Here is a 25,366-nt window from a genome sequence, read left to right on the forward strand (position 1 = left end):
TCCGTGATCAGAAACATTTCTATAGCCTTTGCTTTCTCTGTTTTTTTATGACTTTGATTCTTTTGAAAAATATAGCCCCTGTATTTTTTAAAATAGGGTGTTCCTTTAGAGTTTATCTGATATTTTCCTCACGATAACATGCAGGTTTATGTGTTCCCAGTCAGAATAATATCCCATCAGTGAACTTGTGTCCTTCTCAGGATCCGCCTCTGGGGGCGGGAGAGATCCTCCTGCCTCTCAGGTGATGCTGACTTGGATCACCCAGTGAAGGTGTTGTCTGATTTCTCCATTGTGAAATGATTATGCCTCCCCCTCACAACCAATAAGCACTCTGTGGAAGATATTTTAAACCACACAAATATCTTGCTTCTCATAAAAAAATTACCCGTAGATTTAGCAACTATTGACGATTCTTCTGTAATCCAGTCTTTACTATAATTGTTGCAAAATGATCTTCCAGCTCTATAACTTCTTCCACATAACTACTTGTCTCTCAGTATTTGATTGTAAGCAAGAACGCTCCCTTCTGTTCTGTTTGTGTATTTATCTATTTAATAACATTGGCTTATGAATTCCTATCCCCTGGTGTTTTATAACTTATCATGGGACTTAATTATTTTGATGCTCACATTGTCCCACCTATGCCACTGGGAGCCCCTTCAGGACGGCTCCTGTGTATTTGTGACATGCCTTCACTGCTTTTCCCTACACACTTCTTTACTTCTGGCCTAGGACTTTCCCGGCTCATTTGATACCGATGCTGTCCCAGACCTGGAATGTGTCATTTGTTTGAAGTCATAGTTTCTTTTAGTAGGCGATGGTATTAGACATCAAACTGTGGGCACTGACTGTGCTCAATGCCCCTGGGATATTTTTTCTTCTTAATCCTTTCACTTGTACACACATACAAACACACACACACACACGTGCACATACATGTACATGCATATGTGTGACATGCAGGAACACATTATGCATGCATGCTCAAACCTGTGCATATGAATATTTCATGAGTGTGCAGTAATATCTCTAATTCCAATCCATCCCCACAGGGTAATGTCTCGCTTTCTGCCTTTCCATACTTGTATGTCCCTTTTCTGCAGTGAAAATTCTGGCTCCCAAGAACACGAACACATTTATTCATTTACTTAATCCTAAAACACAGCTACACTGTTGCAGAACTGCTTTGCCCACACCACCATAAAAAATAAACAGGCTGAAAGAGCTCAGAATTTGTTTGTGGTTTTTGCCCCCTGCTCCTCATGAGACTGAGGAGATACAGTCACATCCTGCGACACCAGTTATTTGTATTAGCTCTTTCCCTCCCCTTCTGCAAGTAAAATTTATTTGAAATAAAATTGAATTTATTTGTTTCAGTTTGCTTTCAGTGTTAGGATTTTCTTTTTGTTTTCATTCTTACCCCCTTTCTATTCTTATTTAGTTTTATTTTTTGAATATGTAGAACATTAATATGCTTCCAAAAGTCACAACTATACAAGAAGATGTACTCAGAGAAGTGTCACTCTGTCCCACTTCCTAATACCCAGTTCTCTCTTGTTCGTGATGAAATTTACTGTTTTCTGCCTTATCTTTTCTATTTGTAAAGATAAGCAGACATGTATTTTTTCTTATTTTCCTAGTTTCTTACATAACAAGTGTCATCATGTTCTTTTTTCTGCTTTGCTTTTCTTTTTTACTTGAAAATATCTCTTGGAAATAACCCTATATCACTTCACAGTGATTTAAGGCTTTATTGTATGCATGAACTATAAGTTATTCAATGAAAATCTTATTCCTGAACATTAACTTCCAATATTTTGCAACTAAAATGCAACAACCAATTCTGGGCATAAGCATTTTGTACTGCAGGAGGCCTACCTTCAGGGTAAATTCCCAGAAGTGGGATTCTGGGTGAAGGGACAAAGACATACATTGTTTTTTGGGATATGAAGGCAGGGATATTTTTGTCTGTTTTGTTCATTGCTATACCCCACTTTTAGAACAGTCCTTGGCATATAGCAGGTACCCAGTAAGCATTTATTGAATGGATGAATGAACAAATGAATAGCATTCTACAGCCTTCCCATCTCTAAATAACTGCACTGTTATGAAATAGCCTATGGTTTACCAAATTCCTAAGTTGCCACATCAAACCACTTTTTACCCTCTCGATTTCCTCTGCTGGTACACCTCGAAGCCGGGCATAAAGGTAAAGATGCTCTCGCCCTGTGAGCAGCTCATCGATTGCGTCAAACTGAGGACAGTAGCCCATGTTTTGATGGACTTCGGAAATATTGGTTAAGATACTGCAACAAGAAAAAGCAGTTAGCAAGTTTCCTTCAGAGACAGGGCGACCACAGAGCTGGGGCTAGAGGAGCATTGGCCAACAGGACATGGAAGCTGCCTCTTCTCTTCCCCTGCTTGGCTTCAGAAATGTGTGCAACACTGAACCATCAAAGCAGGGCCCTCTGACCAGAAACTGATGGATTTCAGAGGTTCTGAGCTTTAATACAGTCAGATCCCCTGCAGTTTCCCTGGTTCGGAAAACTGAATACCCATTACCCAAATTAGCTTTGGTTTTGGGTTGGATCACCTCACATATTAATTTAAAAACAAAGGGAGGATCAGGTTTAAGAAATTGAACAGTGATTTTTTTTTATCTCTTTCAGACATTTGGGAAGTAGCTAGAGAAGAAACATGCTTCCCAATGATGGTAAACTTCTCCCTCTGTATTTACTGGCAGAGATATAGTTAATGAAACAGGAACCAGACAGATCAGCCCCTTCCCAGAGCAAGGGGTTGGCAGGGAGAAGAGATGAAGTGAAATGAGTTCTCTCAAGTCCCTTTGACTAATACATCTGCTCCCACTAGGAAATACATTGTCTTGATGAAAAAAACTGTCCACAGACTGGTCTAATCTCTTCCCCCTTTTCTCATACAGCTCAGGGTCTATGATTAAAGGGTGGATGCAAAGGGATGGGACAGAGAGGCCATCCACCCTGACAGTCCCTCACTATAACAAAAGTGACTTCAGTTATGGCTGAGCCAATTAAAACCACCCAGGGAAGGAAGGAGTATATTTTGTGAAATTCAAAGAAGCTTCCCAACCAGAGAACCCCCCAATCCTGTCTCTTAAACCTATAGTTTATTTCTAGCTTCCATCTTTGTTTTATGTTCCGAGCATCAGACTGTGTCTCACTACGACTGCAGCTTGATATTTCATTACAAATCCCGTTACATCCCCCTGTCCTCTGCACCCTGCCTCCTAAGACTCTTTTGTTGCCACTGCAAAGTCATTTGCTTGATTATAGGCTGAGCTGGATCTGCAGATGAGATAGGTCCCCCTCCACCCCTGGCAGTCCCTTTGCTCTGGACCCAACAGGGATGACTAGGGAAGGCACAGGAACCAGACTCGTCCTGTCTGAGCCAGTGAAGCATGCTCAGGACTCCCCCTGCCCAGTGAGCATTGGACTGTGTTGAGGATGGCTCTTAGCTGATGAGGCCCCAGTCAGGCAAATGCTGGGCAGACAGGAGCAGTGCCTAACTCTGTGTATAAACCAGGATGTAGATTTTCTCTGGGCATATCTAATGTGTGTGAACTCTGCTACTCAAGGAGCCGCTGGAAAAAGGGGAACAAGTGTGAGCTCCTGTTCTCCATCCTGTGCCCGTAGAGGACCAGTCTGTTTACTCACACCTTATTAAAAAGAGCAGAAGGCACCCTCCAGAATCCAAGGGCACATGCCCGGTTTTCTTTCATAAAGGTTCCATGGCCTGGCAGCAAGCAGCAGCACAGAAATAGGCAATGCAGGCCCCACAGACCCTGGAACCTAACCCCACCTAGAAGCTCAGAGACAGGATGCTTCATAATAGGGGTTCTCAACCTGGAACCCAGGGCTCCTGCAGGGCCATAAATATGCTTCATGGCTCAGTAAATTCCCCAAAACTCTTTGCAAAAATATGTAGAGGGAGGCAATGGGGGACAATGGTGTGTTTTTATAGAAAGAAGGTACGAGTGTTCATCAAATGCTTAGAGGAGTCCATGACACTAAAAGAGTGAAAACCACTGACTTAGCACATCCCAGACTTTCTGAGAATCCATGCAAACAGAGGAATCTCTTAACAATCACAATTCTGTCCACTTTTCTAGAAGGTCTATATCTTAGACTTTGTGGACCGTGCGCACTGGGAGGTCCACCCTCTGCACAGACCTTCAGGCTCTCAGTCACCCTCAGACAGAGGGCCTGACACTCACCCTCCCTGTGCTGGGATGGGGGCACAGTCCAGCCCTATGAGAGACCCCTGAGATGGGACAAGCAGGACACTTACCTCTTGCCTGCTACAGTTGCATCGCCTGAGGTTACTGTGGTGTCCCCAGTGAGCATCCGGAAAGTGGTTGTTTTGCCAGCTCCGTTCACTCCCAGGAGGCCGAAGCACTGAGGGGGAACACACAGACTTGTCCTGGCCCTAGAGCACAAGAGGGTCTGGAGTATGAGGCCCTAGAGCAAAGCGTCTGTGCTTCCATTAGGTGGCCACTGGCTCCATGTGGTGCCAGGCAGCCGGATAGGCTACCCCAAGTATGCCACTTTGGCATAAGGATGATTTTGAGCTGAAGGCAATTGAGAAGACGCAGATGCAAGAAAAGCTCTCTGCTCTCCTCTGTTTGCCTGAAAGTAGGACACACATTTACAAGGTGTTTTCCCTCCCCTGTCTACCAGGGAAGGCAGAGGTTAATCACTGAAGACAACTTGGGACCCCTATCAGCCTGGAGATGGCACTGGAGGAACTACATAACAAATATTTCTAACTGGCCATTATTTACCATTAGTTCCCCATATATTTGCTGCCCTGGTAACTCAAAGTCCTTTCTTCGGCCTTGTCACTTTCTAACAGTCTAATGTTCCTTTGCTAAGATGCTGTGTAAGCCCATATTGTAAGCAACCATTCGAGTCATTTGTTTCCTGGAATATATGCGATATGTGTAATAAAAACTTCGTTTTGTTTCTCTCTTGTTAATCTGTCTTTTGTCAGAACAATTCACAGGGCCCGAGAACCTGGGAGGCAGTGGGAACGGGGGCTTTCCTCCCCTGCAGTGGCTGCCGAGCACTAACAATGCGCCTAGTCTGGACTGGTATGTGCGGTAAGTGCAACACGCACGGGGTTCGAAAGACTTCGAACAAAAGAACATAAAACACCTGGTAAACAAAGCTTTATATGAATTACATGTTGAAGTGATAATATTTCAGAGATATTGGATAAAATAAATAATCATGATTAGTTTCACCTGTTTCTACCTTTTTCCTGTGGCTACTGGAAAAGTTGAAATGACCTATGATGACTTGTGTTTTATGTCTGTTTGGTAGCTCGGCCTTAAAGGGAGAAGAGGCGCACGCAGGAGCTGCTGTTCTGCAGCCCTTGCCTGTGGGCCCCACAGTGTACGCACCTCTCCAGGACGGACTCCCACACACAGCCTGTCCACCGCAGGGCTGGAGGTGCCTGAATACACCTGCAAGGGCAGAGACACTGGACTGAGGACTGAGAGAGGGGTAGAGCAGGGAAGGCATGAGAGAGCAAAGAGTGGCTTAAGCAAAAACTACCAAGCAAAAACTCCATGAAGAGGTTACAGAATGTCAAGGGCATTCAGAGAGGTGCCGTGAGCCCCAGAAATCTTGAAACTGGTCCTGTGCAGAAGGTGACCAGAGAAAGGTCAGTGAGGCTCTGTTGTAGCGGCTCTGGATGAGGCCCTGTGTCAGCACCCAAGATGCATACTAGGGAAGTGCATTGGAATTCTGGGTTTTGGAACACAAGTTCAACACAAACATGACAGGCCCACATAAAATTAGAAAAACAATTGCTCACCCAGGCATAGCACTTACTCTGCACAAGGCAACGCACAACACTGTGCCGTCTCTGGGTCCCACTGGCACTGTCAAACGAACACACCTACACCTACTTTCTTACCTTGGTTAGTTCATTTAGACTTAGAATATCACTTTTATTTCCCCCACTAGCAACTCTTTGTCTTTCTTCAGCCACATCATCATCTTCATCCATAATGGGCTCCCTAGTGGGCTCGGCCATCCTGGAAGAGAGAAAGGGGCAGACTGGGCTGGTCTACAGTGTCCTCAGCACTGTCCTCTTCTTCCCAGCTTCTTCCCATGACCTCACCGCTGCTTCTGCCTGGCCTCCTAACCCCTGAGACTTGAATTCTCCAAAGGACTCCCAAGAGGAGAGGCATCTGGCAGAAGGGGCAAGTGCTCAAGCCCAGAGTCTAGTCCCTACTTCATTCAATTCTCAGAATCCTCTGAGTAGGATAGCAGATTTATTTCTAACAACTTAATTCCCTCTGGATCAAAACTTAAAAACAAGTTCTCCAAATCTTTATTTGTGTGTGACCAGACTCAGCCTGAGATGTTGGAAGGATAAGAAACAAAGCACTGCTCAGGCCCTGGCTGGTGCGGCTCAGTGGATTGAGTGCTGGCCCGTGAACCAAAGGGTTGCTGGTTTGATTCCAAGTCAGGGCACATGCCTGGTTGTGGGCCAGGTCCCCAGCAGAGTGTGCATAAGAGGCAATCACATACTGATGTTTCTCCCTGTCCCTTTCTCCCTTCCTTCCCTTCCCTCTGTCTAAATAAATAAATGAAATCTAAAACAATTTACAAACAAACTATGAGGGCCCTGTCAGTGTCGGCTTGGACTGCAGAGGGGCTGCCTCTTCCAGAAACCTGAGCACCCACCTTAGAATGAGGCACCTGGGGGGAAGAACGGCAGGGTTGGCAGCTGCCCCCCCACCCTGGAGAGGGGCACTGTCACCCCTGCACCCCACACACTGCTCCTGGCTGCACTCACCTCATATCACCCCCATATTGCTCCCTCCCTCCCTGCCTCTACTCTCACGTCTTTAATTAGCAATGGGTCCTCCTTTGTCTATGTTCCGTGAATGCACAATGTACACACACAGCTGTACTTTGAATACTTCTCAACTGTTATCATGTGCAACGCTGTCATCCAATTTAAAATGAGTACCTGTTAATTAAAGGATGGATTAATTAATTAAATACTAGTGATTGAAACAAATAGCATTGTATTTTAAATACTTTAAAGTGTAGATTCTTCACAAATTCTTTTGTGCTGATTCTGTGTCTCTTCTTCTTGCGTAATTCAGAGCAAGCCAGTCTTTGAGACTGCAAAAACCATCGTGGTGTGGGGCTTATGAGGGAAAAGACAACTGTATGGATGTAAAGCCACGTTCGGATTTGACACCCTTTGGGCAGCATCAGGGACGTACCATCGGGTGAGGAAGAAGTGGTGCTGGATGAGGAGCGTCAGGAGGAAGTACACTACCCCTTCTGCCGCCATGGCAACCAGGTTCTTCCCAATAAGGTCCCATTGGAATGGATTTGAAGAGCTCTCCTCACCTGGGGACAGAGGCCACCGGAAAGTGATAGGAATTAAGTCGACTTTGCTGCCCAGCTGCCCCCAAGACCTAGTTTCAACACGTGGCTCAGCTAGACCAGACCTTATGCAAGGAATTAAGCACAAGCTGAATACAAGTCTCATCTTGGCTCCTCAGGTCAGAGTAGGGAAGAACAGAGCCTTCCCTCAAACCCTCCTGTGGCTCCTCAGCCAAGGAAACAGAGGCGCCCTGAGCCCTTGTAGTCAGCAGGACAACCCACACCAACCAGGTGCCCCCAGGCCAGGCCGCAGGTCTGGCCTAGGAACCCCTGCTTCAGCCCTCCCAGCCTCAGAGCGTCCAGGGCCATGCTCGACTGGGCTGGACTGCCACCCACCGAACCGGGCATAGACATCTGTCACAGCCTGGCTCAGCGCCAGGTCAATGAGGCCCCGGCCCAGGCAGAAGTGGGGGAAGATGATGAGCAGCTTCCTCAGCACGGCATTGAATCTGAGCAGCGTCTGAAACACAGAGAAGCAGGGCGGTCAGGAGGGGGGCCCAGCCCACTGTGCCCTCCTGAGCAGGGTGGGGCCTGGATGCCCTCCCACAAAAGGACCAGGGGTAGGACGGTAGACAGAGGGGCCTAGCAGCCAGACTGTCCACAGGAGAGATTTGTCACAAAGTAGGAAAGTTCTGAAATACTCATAGGAGGTGCCTCTTTGGGAGCCTCACAGGCAGCCCCTTGAGAGCTCACTGTGGGTTCTGAAATTACCCAAAGCCCTCCAAGTCACTTGTTTCCAGGAGATACAGCAGCGGCCGGGAATGTGACCCGGGCTCTCTCTGCTTTGGTACAGCTGTGAGCCATCACTGTCACCCAGCTTTGACCTAAGGGGAGAGGGTCCTGGGAGCACAGCCCAGCTCCGTTGCTCGGCTCCCACAGGACAGCTCTGGGCTGTGTGCAAGAAGGCAGAGACTCTCTGTGGTGTCTGCACTGAGTTGGGAGGCTTGTTTTCGGGTGCCCAGACTGTGCTTGCTGCCTTAGCCTTGAAGTGTCAGGCAGAGCCTCCCACAGGAAGGCAGTGGGGACATGGTGGAGACAAGGCTGAAGAGGCCACTGCTGCCCATAATCTGGCCCATCCCCACGGCACAGCCTCCCCTGCTCCCCACTGTTCCCCAAAAGGCACTCTGCCCTTTGCCTCTGGGCGTTTGCACTTGCAGCTTCTATTAACCATTGCTATTAGTGGGAAAGAACGCCCTCCTTCACAAAGCTGGCTCCTGTGACCCCTTCCTGCATAAGCCTCTCCAGATTCCCATGGTAAAACCTTCCCTTCTCCTCTTTTAGAACACATTCCACATTGCCAGGTGAATTATTTTTTACCTGACTACTTTCTCCCCTAGTCAGTCGTCCCTGCAGGACAGGGACTGGGTCCTAATCATTTGGTGTCCTTCCTAAATTCCTTGTACAATGATTAGTTCATAGTAGCCACTTCATTGTTTACCAAATGGGGAAACAAAGTTCTGTTTGTCCAGGACCAGGCTTAAACTGAATTTCCTCCACCAATATTCTCCAGAGCCAGCTTGGGCTGGTGTGGCTCAATGGATTGAGTGTCGGCCTGCGAGCCAAAGGGTTGCCGGTTCAATTCCCACTCAGGACACACGCCTGGGTTGCAGGTCAAGTCCCCAGTAGGGAGTGCATAAGAGGCAACAACACATTGATATTTCTCTCTTTCCCTTTATCCCTCCCTTCCCCGCTGTCTAAAAATAAAAAATAAGTAAAACCTTAAAAAAAAAAAAGATTCTCCAGAGTCCTGCAGCCCAGCTCTTTTGGGCCCACTCTGACCTGTGGTGTTCACCTGTCTCGCTCCTTTGATGTTCTGCCACGTGGAATGTGGTGTCCTGAGGTTACACCAGTTCCTAACTCGGCATGCAGGTCATTTCCTGACTGGGAGGGGAGTTCTGAGGGGCAGTTCGAGGGGGCTGTGCTTGCTTCTATCGGCACCACTTAGTTGACACCTCTTGACTGAGAAGGGACAGCAGCTACTGGGACTTGGAGAGCCTCCTCTGGGGTACTGGGTATTTCTGCAGCATCTGTGTGATAACTTATGTGGAAGCTACCAGCTTTTACACAGGGGAGGAGGGTGCACTCAGTACATGTTGGCTAAATGAGAGTAGCTGGCAGGAGGGAGAATGTTTTGAGTTTTTTAAGCGTATTATTTAATTATTCTGAAGTAACACACTCTTCAGACTGAGTGGGCTGTGAGCCTGAGACAAACACAGCTCTGAAGAGCAGCCCTGTCAGTCTACCAGGACGCTCCGGCCACTGTGGGGTGGTCGGGGTGGGGGGCAGTGTTCTCCTCCCCCTCGCCCTGGGGTCTGACTGTGACACGAGATACGTGTTATCAGTCATGGCACAGAGGGGCCACAGAAAGCCTGACATGGTTTGGAAAGCATCGCTGTCAGGCAGCCATGAGACTGGGTGGTTAGTGCAGAGTGCAGACTTGCCTTGGGTCCTCCCAGCAGCCCAGAAGCAGGAGTGGAGACCAGGGCCGCAGGATAGTGGAGGCGCTGGCCGGGGCCCACCCTTGGAGCTGCAGAGGCCTCCTGAGGGAAGGAAAGGCTACACAGGCCACTGGGGAGACAGGTGCACGGGCGAGACCAGCAGTCCTTGGGAAGTTTCTAGGACAGCCACGGCCAGGGCTCGGGCACAGCAGCTGGGAGCGGAGTGTGGAGCGCAGACAGCCCTGCAGCTGCAGCCACTGTGGTTGTGACCCAGTCCGGCCAGTTGTCCCTGGACAGAGAGAAGCCTGGGGGCTGTGGGTGGGACAACTGGACTCTACAGGTTATACAAGGGCCTGTTCAGTTCCATAATTCCTAACCCTATCCTCGGGATTAATTTTTATGTAAAATAGTATATTTTACTCTATTACAATTCACATAAGAAAGTGGAGGGAAAGTCCTGACTAGTGTAGCTCTGTTGTTTGGGCATCATCCTGTAAAGCAAAAGGTCTCTGGTTCGATTCCCAGTCAGGGCACAACCTGGGGCTATGGGTTTGGCTCCCTGTTGGAGCACGTACAAGGAACAACCAGTCAATGTTTCTCTCTCACATTGATGTTTCTCTCCCTTTCTTTCTTTCTCCCTTCCTTTCCCTCCCTCTAAAAATTAATTAATTAATTAATTCAAGGAAAAGAAAGTGGAGGAAGAATATATATGCATTTGCTTATATGTCTCCAGAACACATGAGAAACTCAAATGAAAGGTTGCCTCTGGAGCTGGGTGACTGAGAAACAGGAGTAGGAAGGAGACTTTTCATTGTATGTCTTTTTGCTCCTTTTAAATTTTGAAATTACAGAAAACCTAACACCTGCAGTCCTCAAGAAAACCTTGAAGGAATAAGAAAATCCAAAATATTAACATCATGAAAAGCCATTTATAGCTTGAGAATGAGCTCAGGAAACCATGACACTAGAGTATGAGCAGGAACAAGGAGCTCAAAGAAAGGAAAGAAAGGGAAGGATGGAGGGAGGGAGGGAGGGAGGGAGGGAGGGAGGTTGGTTCATTTGTGCACTAGGCATGTCGAGACAGCGGTTGCCCGCAGCTCTGCTTTGCCAGCACCTACTCTCTAGTGTCCTAGACAAGGATGCCAAAAACATCATGCTCACCTGGTTATTCTCAAATAATTCCAAGATGAAGGTGATGGCACTGCTGTTGATGCCGATGAACAGATTGGCACAAGACAAGGCCACATAGGCTGTGCTGGGGACGTCAAACAGGAAGGATGCTGGGTACATCATGGGAATGACTGCCCATCTGTGTGAAACGGCACAACTCAGTGGCACGGAGCGCCAATTTCTATTCCAGCTGCTGTCCCCCTAGATATGATGCACTTCCCTCACATGGGAGGTGAAATGTTTAAACTGCTGAGAGTCCCTGGAAGACCAAAGAGATACTCCACCCCTTGGTCTTTGTTCCCCATCTTTGAACTGAGATAGTAATGCCTTCCCTGGCCATCTCATGGGGCATTTGCAATTGTGAATGTATGTAAATTGTAGAGCCTTGTACGGTGCATCAGGGCACAGTCTACCCTTCAATGCTTTCCACTCTAATCTGGATCAGCAAACTGAACTGAGGTCCCAACAGGCTCATTCACAGTTCCCTGGGTCTGATGCACCACAGTCAGGCTGGTCCCCGAATTCTCTTTTCCCTAGAGATAAATGGAGACCACTGCTCTGGTGAGAGTACTGGCCCACCCAGGACGGGCCAGATAAGAAAACTGAGGCCTACACGAGGTGTATGATGTGTCCACGGTACACAGGTAGGATGTGTAGCCCTGGACATGAAGTTGCACGCGTTGCTCTATAGTTCCACCGAATTTAATCCCTGTGACACCTCTGGCCCTGACTCAGGAACAGCTTTTCAGCTGGAGTCATCTGCTCTGTGCAAATAACTCTTGGCCAGTATAGATGGAGACACTGAGAGGGATGGGCTGGCCACAGCGAATCAGAATCACAGCTGGGAGAGAGATGGGAGTGACAGATTCACAGGTGTTGGTTGAGCCACGGTTTGAAAGGAAGAAAATCCAGGCCATGTGGGCATCTCCGTCGTCCCTGAGTGCACTGAGCCTCAGGAGCATGTCCGTGCATGGACTCAGAAACAGAAGCCAGCCAGGCTTCTGGCCAGGCTGCAGAGCCGATGGGGGCTGGAAGCTAACCTTGCCACCAGAAACCCAGTTTTCTGTCAGGAGATCATTCTCACCCCGCCCCGCCCCCGCCCCCCCCCCCCCCCCCCCCCCCCCCCCCGGCCGACTTCCCTTTTGATGACCTTAGCTAAAGGCTCAAACAACTCACCCGTATAGCATGAGCAATGCGACAAGGGCAGGAAGATTGTTTGGAGAAGTGTAGGCTTTCTTCTGAAACCCGATGAAGATGCCCACCACCAGGGCCGCACTCACAGCATAATTTATCTTAAAGAGAGAAGAGGAGACCTGTTTCCTGTCTGTCAAAAGGGACTGGTCAGCTCCTCCAGCACATACGTTCTGCGGTGCTGATTCTGTTTGTCTAAATAGTTCTCGGTTAGTAAACATATGTTAAGTTGTATTTAGTCCTCCTACTCTGCCCCACCTCCCTGTGAAGGGGACCTTCAGTCTGCATCTTTTAAAAGAATGAATTATGCAATTCTACCTCTTCTCCCATTCTCTCTTTGTAATTAATTGGTCATGAAGTCCTATAGATTCTACTACGTAAGTCTCCAGAACTCAGAAAAACTTAATTAAGATCTGGTCCTTGGCCTCACAAAATTCAAATAGATAACACCCTTTTATCACTTTTCCCCTTCTCTTTACTTCTTACACAATTCAGTCCCAAAGACATTAGGATGGACAGGGAACGATGGGCAGCCTGGAATGATAGGCAGTCGTGGTGGGGTCAGGGGTGCAGTGACAGTGGTCCCAGACGGGATGAGGACCTGAGAAAGGTGAGAGGATATCTCACAGAAGGTGGGCTAGTGGGGTGCTGGAGCCCCAGTGGGGTGAGGAGAGTGTTGATTGGGAGGAGGGTACCAGAGCCAGAGCAGAATGAAGAGGACCTCCGCCCGAGGTCAGCTGAAGCAGGGAGGGGTGGGTGTCCACATGGTGGAGGGGATGGGGGCAGAGATGGGGACTGTTTATATGTGGGTGTATTGCTCAGGTAGCTAAATGAATTTGGGGTGACAGAAGCTGGTGTCTCACTCTTGGAGAAGGGAGTTACAAATATGGAAACCTAGAAAGCCATAATGAGCCTATGGTGTTGGATTGGAACCAGAGGTTTTAGCGAGTCCATCATGTTCAGTGCATGGACAGATAAATACAGATGTAAATGTGTCTTGATCTATCTATCTATCTATTCATATCTTCCCTAGTTCTCTCCCCTGAGAAGGCCTGGGACCATCAACACCCCAGTAGCATAGAGCGTATCTAGCAGCCAGCTCTTGGTTTTGAGGGCCCTTTTCCACAGAAAGGAACCAAGTTTCCTTGGGGACACAGTGGGTTCCAGGTAGGGCTGGGGGGAGTGGGATGAACCTGGAACATCTTGCTGTGCCAGAGAGCATGGAGGTGCTCAAGGGCAATGGGGACGGAAATCAAGAGGAGGCAGAAATCAGCTCAAACGGGCTCTCCCTGGCCAAACCGGGGGTAACTTGAGCATCAGGATAAATAATAACAGTACCTGATTATAATCCATGGACTAACACAGGAAAGATGACTCCACATAGTTATAAATAAAATAAATGAATCAACGGAAAGTTTGATAACAAACAGGATTTTGCACAGCTTTAAAGTACCTCTCCCCCAAATTCTTGCTAATTATAAAAAAAAAGTGGCTTTACAATGGAGAAGCTCAGCAAACAACGTCTCAGTCAGGCGACCGAAGTGGCACCACCAGTGACAGACAAACCGAGACAGAAGCTGCCTGACGGGACGCGGTGAGCAGAACAGAGCGTCCCTAGGTGACGCTACTGCCGTGACCTGACCCTAACCATGACAACACGCCAGGCAAATCTAGATTGATGGACATTCTGCCAGATAACTGGCCTGTGGTCGTCAAAAATGTTGAGGTCATGTGTGTCAAAGAAAAACTGATGAAACACTCCAGGCGGGGGAGCCCGGAGGGACAGGACAACTGCATTCAATGCCTGCTACTGAGAGACGCGTGGATCCTTTTTTGTAAGAGACGTTATTCAGGCAACTGACAGAACCTGAGTGGGGTCTGGGGATTAGACGGCGGTGAAGCCCAAGTGCTGGTCACACCAGAAGTGCTGGTGTGCGCATGTGAGTGTGTGTCTGTGTATGTGTGCACCCATGTGTGCACATGTGTGAAGGGGCATCTTATTGGGAAGTTACTCTCAAATGACTCTGAAAAACAGTTTTGAACTGTCCCTGAAACATTTCTGTAAGTTTGCTATTGTTTCAAAATTTCACAGAAAAAAACATGGTATAAATAAGAATATAAGGTACCACGTACATGCTGAGTGAATGATAGAAACAGGGTTCATTCACTCAGTGACGACCCCGAGGCATGTGCTGCCTTTTTGCCACAGCTAACGAGGGTGCTGAGCTCCGACAGTGTAGATCCCAGAGTTTGAATTCCAGGCTAGACGTAGAGCATCAGGAGGCCTGCTAATGTCCCACTGCCATTTTCCGGCCCTTCCTTGGGGTGTCTGCTTTGCTAGTATCACCTCCCCCTGAGACACCGCTCTGTCATTCTCTCCACATTCTGCTTTGGCTCACATGTCTCAGTTTGTAGGCACATGCCTGGGTCAGCCCCAAGTGTAAATTCTATTCATCATCTTTTAAACAAAATACAGTGAAAAAACTAGCACGTTAACGGCCTTTCAGTGAAGGTGAGCCTAGCTCCCTCCATGTTCAGAGCATAAGGTTAATACGGCCTCTCAAAGTGATGTTCTGTCCGGGGTGAGGCTTGCAGGGTCTGATCTCCTCCCATGTGGCCATGAGGGTTTTTCATGGACAGAAAAGAGAGGAAAGACTTTAGTACTACTGATAATTTCTGGTTTTGTATTGTTAAGTGGTGGCTTCTTAATAGGTCAAGTAAAATAAATTATGTCTCTAGGAATCCCAGGGTTTGCCATCATTATCAAAAGTCATAGTGGAACAGGTTGTTTGTGTTGGTCTCCATCATAATGAATCTTATGGTCACATGAAGTGGGACTCGGGTTAGTCGCAGAACATTGGGATAAAGAAAACAGAGGCTCTCATTACCCAAGACACCCAGAGTAGGCCGGCTGTCACGGTGACCTCCGCTACATTATAACTAGGCTTTTCTGCCAGTTCGACCCTGTGACTTGTCATGAAGTACCCCCCCCCCACCCCACCTCCTCCAGTGCTGATTGTGAAAGGGGGGTAGTCTGCTGTTGACTCGTTAAATATATATTTTTTTCATTTTCTCTAATGTGGTGGCTTAACTGGTACAGCAAAGGTATGGCTACTTTGGGGAAAAATAATGCCACTGGGTAGGGTTGCCAAATTTAGCAAATAAAAATATGGGATACCTAGTTAAATTTGAATTTCAGATAAACAAAAAATATTTCTTTAATATAACTATGTTCCATGCAATATTTGGGGGGTGAAACACTAAAAATTCATTGTTTATCTGAAGTTCAAATTTAGCTGGGTATCCTATATTCATCTGGTGACTCTGCCACAGGGGAAGTTCCTCACCCCTTTGGGGGCGGAGCAGGATTTAAGAAGAGGGTACAGGGTGAAGGTCTGCTTGATGCTACTCCTTCAGCTCCAGATTATTCTCAGGACGGCCAGCCTCATTCCTGCAGTCAGAAATTATTGGATGGCTCGGAAAGCCCCTTGGGGCAGTGTACGCAGAGCCCTCACTCAGCAGTTGTTGAGCTGACCCTTCCATTCTCCTCTAGCTTGAAGCTCCTAGTTCTGTGCCTTTCTAAGATATCAACAGACAGCAGACACTCAAGGCCCTTGGCGCAGCACCTTTCGACAATCCTAGCAGTACCAGAGCCCCACCCTGCTTGTCCCTCAATCATAGTAGACACAAAGGCCCACCCCCTAGGCCAATGGAGGGGAGAGAGGCACTGTGACCTGACACTTACAATGTCCCAGAGGAAGTTGGTCAGCCAGTAAGTGGTAGGGCTCACTCCACTGACAAACTGGAGGTGCTTGGCTTTGTTCACTCTCTCTTGGATCAGGTAAAGGACAAAGCTGGCTGGGACGAAGGACATGGCGAAAATAACACAGATAGCAACCACGGCATCCACAGAAGAGGTCAGCCTGCAGCCAGACAGGAGATACAGGCAGAGAGAGGTGAAGAAGGCGGAGCAGGTGCAGGAGAAGACAGAGTCAGGCTCTGGGGAGGCTCACCCAGTGCTTGGTTCCAGCCTCCAGAATCCCCTCCCCTAGCCCGACGTTTGTCATTTCATTCAATCGTCTTAAAGTGGGTCAAAGTTAAGTGGATATTCTTGGGTTTTCTGTTCCATGTTAATGTTGAATATTGTTCCATTTTAATATGAAAGTCTAGATGAACTTTCTCTTCATTACATATTCAAATTACTTATTGATGGCTATAGAAATGGGGTTTTATATTAATGTCATATATTACAATGCTCTTATCAGTTCTAATAATTTGCCTATAGATTCTTTCAGTTTTTTAGGTAGATAGTCATATGGCCTGTGAAATTTATTTCTTTTGTTAGAAGATGTAAATTATCTTGTTAGAACGTGAAACACATCGTAGCACGAGAAAATGTTCATGACGATAAGTTTAAGGGAAAAGAGGATGGACCGAGTATACAGGGCTTGTCTCTCTTCGCCCTTTCCAGGGTCAAGTGAAGGCATCTGGCTCAGGGGCCAAGAGTGGGCTGAAACCCAACCTGACCTTCACATCCAAGCCATGACCCCCTGCTGGGGACAATGCCCACCGAGAGAAAGAAGCACCTTCAATTCCCACAAAGGTGCCACATGTGCTTGTCAGTGTCCTTATAAAATTGGAAATAGTGTGACCCACACATGCAGGAAGAGTAGAACAAATGACTAAAAGGGAAATGCACAAAAATGCTTTGAGGAAATACCCTAAACTGTGTAGGGTTATAGATAATAAGTTCTTAAACCTCTATGTTCTTTTATTTAATGAACATAAACCATTTTGTAATCACAGACGACTTCCATTTCCTATTTCAGACACAGGAGACGTGGCAGGGCTGAGTGAGAACAAACGCGGCACAGACTGCTGTCCCCGGCGGAGGGCCCCAAGGCCGTCTGTCAGCCAGGGACACTCGGCATGCTGAGGGCCCGTGTTCAGGACACTCAGTATACGGGGATAGGAAAACAAGGACCCTACAGCTTATCAGAAGGAGTTTGCCCTCACTAAGGCTAAAAACATACTACAAGCTGCACAAGATGGATGTTTTTATTCCTGAAGCTGTGCAGTAAGAGCTGAAGCTTGAGGAAGGCAAGGTTCTGTCGCCATCTCCACAGCCTGACCATCAGATGGAGTCACCGGAATCTGAGACAATCGCTGCCAGGGAGATGAAAGGTTTAGTGAACCTTCCCAGTTCCCAGCGGTCACTGTACACGTTGGCCACTGTACACATTGGCGTGGAGAATGTTTATGTGAGCTCCGGGAGAAGCTTCTTATCAAGAGCCAAAAGGGAGTGGAACCAAACACACACTCACTTCCCTAATAAATACGAGGAGAAAGACTGGCCACGCAGTGTGGTGCACAGAGCGTGGCAAGTGTTTGTGCCTGCCTGGTTAAACAGCCTCGCCATCCAGCCTTGCCATCCAGCCCCGGGGCTCCGTTAGTGAGAGTCCTCTCGGGTCCCAAACGAGAGGAGAGGCTGACGGGAAGTCGTGAGGGTGGGGCCGCGGGCGGCTTACACGGTGATCTCGGAGAGCTGCTCCTTGGTCAGGTTCAGGGGCTGGCTGATGACGGTGATGCCATACTCCTCCGGGTTCTTGTCCCGGTGCAGGCTGGCTCTCAGGATGGCATTGTGGGCCACGTTGAGGAAGCTGACCGCAGCGTGCCAGCCTTTGTTGTTAAACCACACCTGGAGGGCGGGAGGGGCTCCGTGAGGCCGTGCCGGGCGCTGCACCGGCCCGAGATAACAACAGCTGTTTCAAGAAAAAATGAGCCGCAGGAAAAGGAATGTGAGGAGGAGGAAGGGTTTGGCAGCCGGAAGACATTCCGAGCTAGATTTCAACAGATGCGATGGAATTTAATTAATCTGGGAAAATAAAAATAACCAACTCACGTGATTTTTCAGCTCTAGGGCAGACTACACAGGGCCAGTCAGTACCTTAAGGTTGTCTTCAGTTTCTAGATGTTTAAGGAAAGCAGGAATTTCTTTAGAAGCCTCTCTGGTGATAGGGCCCTAGAAAACCATAATTAATGAACAAGCAAGAGGATTTTAATTTGCATTCTTAGCAGTCATGATAATTTCTGTTTCAGCCGGCATTGAAAGGCCTATCCAAATCTCCAGGCTGTTTACATACCCCGCTCACATTCATTATCTGGCCAAGGTCACTCAGAAATTCCACAAGCGCTTCCCCAGTGATGGGGAGAACCGGGAGCTTCCCTCCGATGGAAATCCCTCCGTATCTGACAAGGGAACAAGATGGCCTCAGATAAGTGCCACGACCCATGTCCACGGTGCCTCGTGCTTGCCAGTGGCTCTCACAGTTTCTGCAGGGAAATGTGTACTTTGGGGGAAATTGTCTGCACTAGTGAGCAACAGGGCTCTACTTTACAAACCAACCTTGTTTTACTTTCTCTTTTTCTTAAATTATATTTTATTGGTTAAAGTTGTCACAAACTTCCCCCTTTGTCCTCCTCCAGCCAGCCCCTCCCCACTTCCTCAGGCAACCCACACCTCCGCAGGGCTGCCAGCTTCCCAAGGGCACCTTTCCCTTTCTCGAGCATCAGGCCACTCCTGCTCCTCAACTTACGTCATCCTCTCTTTGAAGTCCTCCCTGACTGTGCCCCCATCCCAGCCCTGATTCCTCCCCTGTGCCACTTCTGTGCTTTGCCTGTACTTCTGACAGCCCTGGACTCCCCTTAACCCAATCGGTATCGGCCTTCCTGTGCCCGACCTGGGCCGCTCAGCCCCGCCCGCCCTGGGGCAGCCCCTCATGGTCTTGCCTCCATTCAAGCTCCAGCTCCTGAACTGAGACCCTAGCCTTGGGGCTTTCCGACCCCCGACCATCTTCCACACTGCTCTGGGAGGCTCCGTGATCCTGCCCAAACACAGATCTGGGCTTGTTGCTCTGGCTTAAAACCTTTCAATGGTAGGATCAACAAAATTAATTTGCTGAACTTTATTTCTCAGGGACTCAAATTGCATTCCCCCTACCCCCAACTCTCTGCTTCAGCTGAGGATCCATACTTCCCTCTAGGGAGCAATTCCAAGAGCTGGATTTCACTTTTATGGTTTAGAATCAAGTCAGTATCAGCTCTGCATTCATTCTAGAGGCCTGCTTCTGAGGGAGACTGGGAGGCCAGCTCACTCCTGGAATATCGCTGGAGGATTCTCCAAACCTCTGGAATCATTTGAGTCTCCAGATGCCTCGGGCATGAGGTGAGTGTAGGGCTGGGCCAGACTCCCTAAGGCTTAAAAGAAGAGGCCAAGAAGTGCCAGGGCTTAGGTCCCCTGTCCTCTCATTAGTGTTGTGAACTATTATTCCCTTGGAGCTTGTAGAACCTCCCTTGAGTGAGAATGCTCTGGACCAAGTCTTCCAGGAATGTCACTTCCCATCTATGTCCTTTGAGGAGACCTATGACACGGGGCATCTTCTGGATCCAGGGTGTCTCCAGCCACACATCCTTCAGGACATGATGTGTGGCTTCCTGAGCACATACAGGACATTCTATCTCCAGGGCTTTGAGGTGTGGCTCTGTTTATATGGGAGTATTTTAAATCAATTTGAGATTTTAATGTCTTATAAAAATAGTTTCTTACCTCTGTTCGTTGACCCAGAATTTGTTCTTTAAGCTAAAAGTGAAAAAAAAATCATACAATGAATATACTACAGGCAAGACAGGGGAGTTAACTTTCCTCCCCAGACACTCACTGGGGTGTCCCAGTTTTCAGGGGCATTTTTGCATTTCCTGATATTCAAGCAACATGTAAATCTCTGCCTAGGAGCCCAGCCGAATACACAGGCAGAAAAAGCACTGCTGTTTTCCACTGCCGGCTCTTCAAGTCACATCCCACATGCTGGGCTTTCTGGGTGGCCCTGTCGTCAGGTCATTTGTCAGACCATCTGGAACCAGATAACGTGGCAACTATCGTACCAGTGTGGAGTGAAGTCTGCAGCCCTCCCCTCTCCCACCTGCACAAATAAGGCCCTCATAACCACCTGCACACCTGGGGCAAGTTCCGACTTACTTCAAGCCCAAAGTTCAGAGACTGACTTCCAGCCAGTCAAGGGTAAAATGACAAGATAGAAGACAACAAAATGCCAACTGTAGAGCTCACAGGTCAGGCCCACGAACTATCATTGTCATCAAGCACAAAATCCAAGGTTCCGTATTGCAACCTTGCTGCTGAGAATAAAGTCTGGGATGGTTGTTGTTTATTCCATTATTGCATAAATTCCATGCACTCTGCTTTTATTTTTGGGCTTGGTTGGCATTCTCTGTTTGTTTCCTGCCTTCTCGGCAGCTGCTTTCACCACCTGCAGTGTGTTCTAGTTAATTGAACCCATTTATTTTTTTGTGCATGGCTCTGGTAGGGGAAGCAACTGAAAGTACTACTAAAATTAGACAGTTGTTTTATTTTAGCCCCAGAGTATACAGGGCCTGGATCAGGGTTCCCTATGATGCTCTCTTGGTAGTATGCTCTTGTTCAAACGCTTGCTCTCACAGGGGCTGCAGAGCCAGTCCCTCCCCGCTGGGGCTGTGGGAAGGGCTGCAGAGCTGGGAGCAATAGACAGTCACCAAAGAGTTCCCTGCACGTTAAAGGGCAGCACCACAGGTGGTCATTTTCTGTCAGTGTGGCAGGTGCAGTTAACCCGGCAGCCAGCCCGTGGGCTCACTTGGACACTGCTGTTGCCTCTGTCCCCTCTTGGTCTAAATTTTTTCCTTTCTGCTTTTTACTTCTTATTCTTCCATCTCGTTTCTTTTTCCTCTACCTTTCCCCCTTTATTCTCGTTTATCCCTGTCTCCAAACTTGGTCTCTCTTTCTTAACTAGTTAAAATAGGAGGCTGCATTATTAGACAAATTCTATACTGTTAAATTTTACTCTTAATAGTATACAGGTTAATCTTTAAGACTGCATAATCTGAACAAAACAAAAGCAAAATTAAACTTAAGTTGCATTTTACTTGCATATTCTCAATCGCCTTTTCTGTTGGATGAGGCCCTCAAATTAGGAAAAAGAAAAAAATTCCACTGCCCCAATTGTTGATAAATCATGACAGTAAGTTATCTTCCATCCTTTGTTACTAGATTCTATAGGGACCCAGGATGAAAAGCATTAAGGGCCCTTTTACCTGCTTCGTATTAGCGCAGGATACGTTTTCACGAGGAAGTCGGAGATGTTCCGGTCTGTAAGGTCTTGTAGGATTTCGGTGCTGCTCTGCACTCTCTGAGGCAATGAGACATTAGTGTTAATTACTTTGGAATTTGAGACTTTCCAGTTTGTGAAGCTGCTTGTTCTTCACCGAAAGTTATTTATGAACTCAGCTGCTGGGAAACAAAGCTACTGAGTGAAGCATTGGCATCTCCCTAGTTGCCACATAAATGATACGGGAGTCATCCTTGATCCCTCTCTTTTCTGCAATTCATTGATATGATAGGATAGCTCTAGCTCCCAAATAAATCTCTGATACATCTGCATCTCTCCATTTCCACTACTACCACCCCAGCCCAAGCCCCTACCTACATTTCACCTGGGCTGCTACCAAAGCTTCCAAACTGGTCTCCCTAATTCCACCTTTGGCCCTCCACAATCCATTCTCCACCCAGCAGCCAGACTGAACTTTAAAAATGTAAATCAAATACTCTAGTCACCTGGCTTACCACACTCCAAATAAACCCTGGGATCTGATCCAAATTCATTACCAAGGCTGGCGCAGCCCAGGTGAGCTGGCCCCGCCTTGCCTTCTGAGCCCACCTGCTGCCACTCTCCCATTCCTCCTCATCCTCCCCACCTATTCTGCCTGCTTCTCACACGCTCACCTCTCGCCCTATAGTAGCCATGCACTTGCCAGTTCCCTGTGCCTGGTGCCTGGCCTGGACACCTCACAGAGCTGGCTCATCACCATTCACATCTCAGCCCCGGTTTTATTCCTCAGTGAGGTATGTTCTAGTTCCAGTCATCCTGGATCATAACACAGTGTTGTGCAGTCTTCACGTCTTCGTCTCCACCCAGAATTTTCTTTCCAATTGACCTGCTTACTTGTTTTTGTCTGTTACACCCCTACATGTTACAAATTCAATGAGAGTTGGAATTTTCGCTGACTAGTTAGCTGCTGTGTCCCCAACACCCAGAACAGTACCTGGCATATAGTTGAAATAATGAATATGTGACAGGAGTGAAAGAATTCAAACAGCACCTTACAATTTACAAATCACCTTCCAAATACATCCAAGACCGGAAGCTAGTTTATTCTGGAGAATTCTAAAGAGCATGGGTTTGGTCACCAGGTGGCAGTATTACCTTAAATTTGGGAATAAATAATGTTTAGTTTCAGGTCAGTCACAAACCTTGGGTGTCAAGGGTGTCATCCAAAGGTAGCTGAGGGAATTTTTGGTGGCTTTAAAACCACCATCATCACACACTGTCCTTCTCATTTTTATACACTTTCTGTCTCCTCTTCCCGCTTTCCCACTTTATTGTACTTCCTTCTTCAGTCCCTCTCTCTAGTGCTGGAGAACTAGCACCTGCAGAACACTGTGTGCTGCGCACTGTGTGGAATGCTCCACATACATTATAATATATTCCTCAACCCTCGTACCCTCATGAGAGAGGAATTATTACTTTAATTTGCAGACAGAGAAGGTGAGGTTCAGAAAGGTTCGCTAACTCGCACCAGGTTGCAAAACTTGCAGGGGGTTGACCTATGATTTGAACCTAGGTCTGTCTGACTCCACAGCCCTCACTCTTTTCACTCCATCACCCTGCTTCTCAAGCTGAGACTGGCACCCAGGGGAACTGCCAAACTACCCAGGTGCAGTCTAGGCTGGAACAGTTGCTGGTGCCTGGGAAGTTTATGAATTGTTTTCAAAAACGTCTATTAAATGAAAATACTCCTGTAACTTTAACTCTATGTGTCTAGAAGTCAGGGATGGAACACTCCCACCTCAGGACCCACCACCACGTAAAGAATGTGGGAACAGGTGCGTCCCTGTAGGAGACTGCATCCCCCATCCTGTTTTCCAGATGACGGCAATTTACTATCTCTATGCCAAGCCTGCACCTGTACCTCTGGCTTAATTCTAGGCTGAATTGGAGAGTGTGAGTGACTAGGTATAAACATAAGAGAGGGAGAGTGTGTGTGTGTGTGCATGTATGTGTGTGTGAGAAAGCGAGAGCGAGAAAGGGAGAGAGCTGGGGAGAGAGAGAGAGGAGGTAGCTCCTGTACAGACTGATGATGTTCAATTTTGCTCCCAGGAGAGACATGAATGATCATGAGGAAATACAGGAGTGAAAGAACAATCACAGGAGCCGATTTGTCTGTTTCCAGGGCTTTGGCCATAGTGGCCCTGTTAAATTTTCCCCCAGGGATCAAGGACTAACCACTGAAAGTAAGTTTCTATAAGCTAGACAAGCAGCCTTGAAGTTAGGATTCACTGGTGAAATGAATCTCCACGTAGCCACTCTTGGCCTTCTGTCCCGGCCATGGGCAAGAGCCCGGCATGGGAACTTGTGGTCCCAGTGCTGCATACATACATCAGGGCAGAAGGAGTCAGAGGGGCCCTCGGCAAACCCAGCAGAAGTACTGCTTTCTCTCAGGGAACAGAGAATTGGGACAAACTCCCTGAGTTCCTCTTTGGGGATCCCTGTGATGCTGAAGTGGCTGAGTTATGATTCAAGGGGAAAAATATATTGCTTGAGAAGTATAAAGGCATACACTTTTAGCATATAAAAAAAGAGAAAGACAAGATGCTCATAAACAGCACATCATTTACAAGCCAGCAACTTTGATTGATGATGTGGCAAAATTTAGTCTCGCCTCACTACCTTCTCTAGCCCTTCCACCATGTGCCATCCTAACAGACTTTTGTGTTTGGTGCAAGGCCACCCGGATTAGAGACTATAGTTCCCAGGCTCCCTTGACTTCTGATTCTGGCCAATGATGTGTGAGAGAAAGTGCTGTGTGGCAGCTTCTCGAACTCTCCCTAGAAGACAGTGAATTTGCATGTAGGAGACCATTCTGCCTGGCATGGGCCCAGCTCCCACTGGGAGATGCACAGGACCCATGCCCACGGATAGGTTCTCCCATGGGGAATCAGGCCTGCAATGTGCCTAGGCCACTATGAGTGTTGTTTTTTGCTAAAACTCCCTCACCCTGAATTGAGGACATTTACTGCAAAGTAACTTCCTAAAATCCATGCTAAACCTTCCAAGGATGAGTGTAACTGGTTCACCACTTTTGCCTCTTCATTTGCAATATCCCTCTTCTGTGATGTGATTAGCAGCATTGACTCCTTTGTTTTCTGTAACACCTAAAGCGAACCTCTGCATAGTAAATGAGGATCATCATGTAATGGGTGAAGAAAACCCAATAGAGGCCTGTCATGGCGGAGGCTGTGACTTTTGCTCCCCTTGAGAGAAAAGCCATGCTGTCCCTTTTCCTCCACTGGACTCTGTAGTCCGAGAGAATGTCTCATTTCATCCATAATGACGTGGACACTGCGGGCTGGTGTCTGCATCATTTGCACACTTGGCCCTCACTTTTTATCCATCCTCTCTTCCACTCTGCTGCCTGGAAAGTAGATTCTGCCACCTGGGCCAGTGAGGCTGAGGCCTCTTTACCACAGAGGAGCAAATAAAACAGGGAGTATGGAGAACCTGCATGAACTTACACATGAGAGAGAAACACAGTGTGTCTTATTTTATCCACTGTTCGTTTAGGGTTGTCCTCATTCAGCTCAATGTAGTTCTGAGTGACCCAGTTTCCTTACCCACATTGTTTCCTTGACTTCTCATACACCACTATAGAATAAATCACAGTTACCCCCAGTTTATAGGTGAGGGTATTAAGGCTCAGAGAGGCCAAGGAACCAACCCGTGGCTCTCTGATGCCAGTGCCTGTGCCCTTGCCACTGTACCACACTGCCCCTCGGGGGGTCATGCACTCATTGGCAGCTCACTGGTGATGCCCACCGAATGCCCCACCCTGCTCAAGTCAGCCGGGAGGTGCTGTTATCGACCGGAGACAGAGTGAGACTTCTCTGAAACTCCCGGGAGAGGTTCGCTGTGATACATTCTAGAGTTCACGCCATACGAGAGAGGATGCTAC

The 25,366-nt window shown here is 47.7% G+C and overlaps 1 protein-coding gene across 5 annotated transcripts in view; it reads right to left on the reverse strand.

Moving 5' to 3' along the window:
• Nucleotides 1–25,366, reverse strand: part of ABCA4 (ATP binding cassette subfamily A member 4) — a 128,697-nt gene that overhangs the window by 9,603 nt on the left and 93,728 nt on the right. For 3 of the 5 annotated variants that reach the window (XM_036026444.1, XM_028511498.2, XM_036026442.1), the window contains 14 exons: nt 21,392–21,486; nt 19,857–19,889; nt 18,394–18,499; nt 18,198–18,272; nt 17,779–17,948; nt 15,996–16,173; nt 12,236–12,351; nt 11,051–11,198; nt 7,788–7,911; nt 7,286–7,415; nt 5,959–6,079; nt 5,441–5,503; nt 4,327–4,433; nt 2,165–2,306 (listed from right to left, as the gene is read on the reverse strand). In XM_036026444.1, coding sequence (XP_035882337.1) covers nt 2,165–2,306; nt 4,327–4,433; nt 5,441–5,503; nt 5,959–6,079; nt 7,286–7,415; nt 7,788–7,911; nt 11,051–11,198; nt 12,236–12,351; nt 15,996–16,173; nt 17,779–17,948; nt 18,198–18,272; nt 18,394–18,499; nt 19,857–19,889; nt 21,392–21,486 — 1,608 coding nt within the window. The remainder of the gene's footprint in view (nt 1–2,164; nt 2,307–4,326; nt 4,434–5,440; nt 5,504–5,958; nt 6,080–7,285; nt 7,416–7,787; nt 7,912–11,050; nt 11,199–12,235; nt 12,352–15,995; nt 16,174–17,778; nt 17,949–18,197; nt 18,273–18,393; nt 18,500–19,856; nt 19,890–21,391; nt 21,487–25,366) is intronic. The other 2 variants (XM_036026443.1, XM_036026445.1) reach the window with 2 other exon arrangements.

This window comes from Phyllostomus discolor, chromosome 5, assembly GCF_004126475.2.
Source record: "Phyllostomus discolor isolate MPI-MPIP mPhyDis1 chromosome 5, mPhyDis1.pri.v3, whole genome shotgun sequence".
Classification (NCBI taxonomy): Eukaryota; Metazoa; Chordata; class Mammalia; order Chiroptera; family Phyllostomidae; genus Phyllostomus; species Phyllostomus discolor.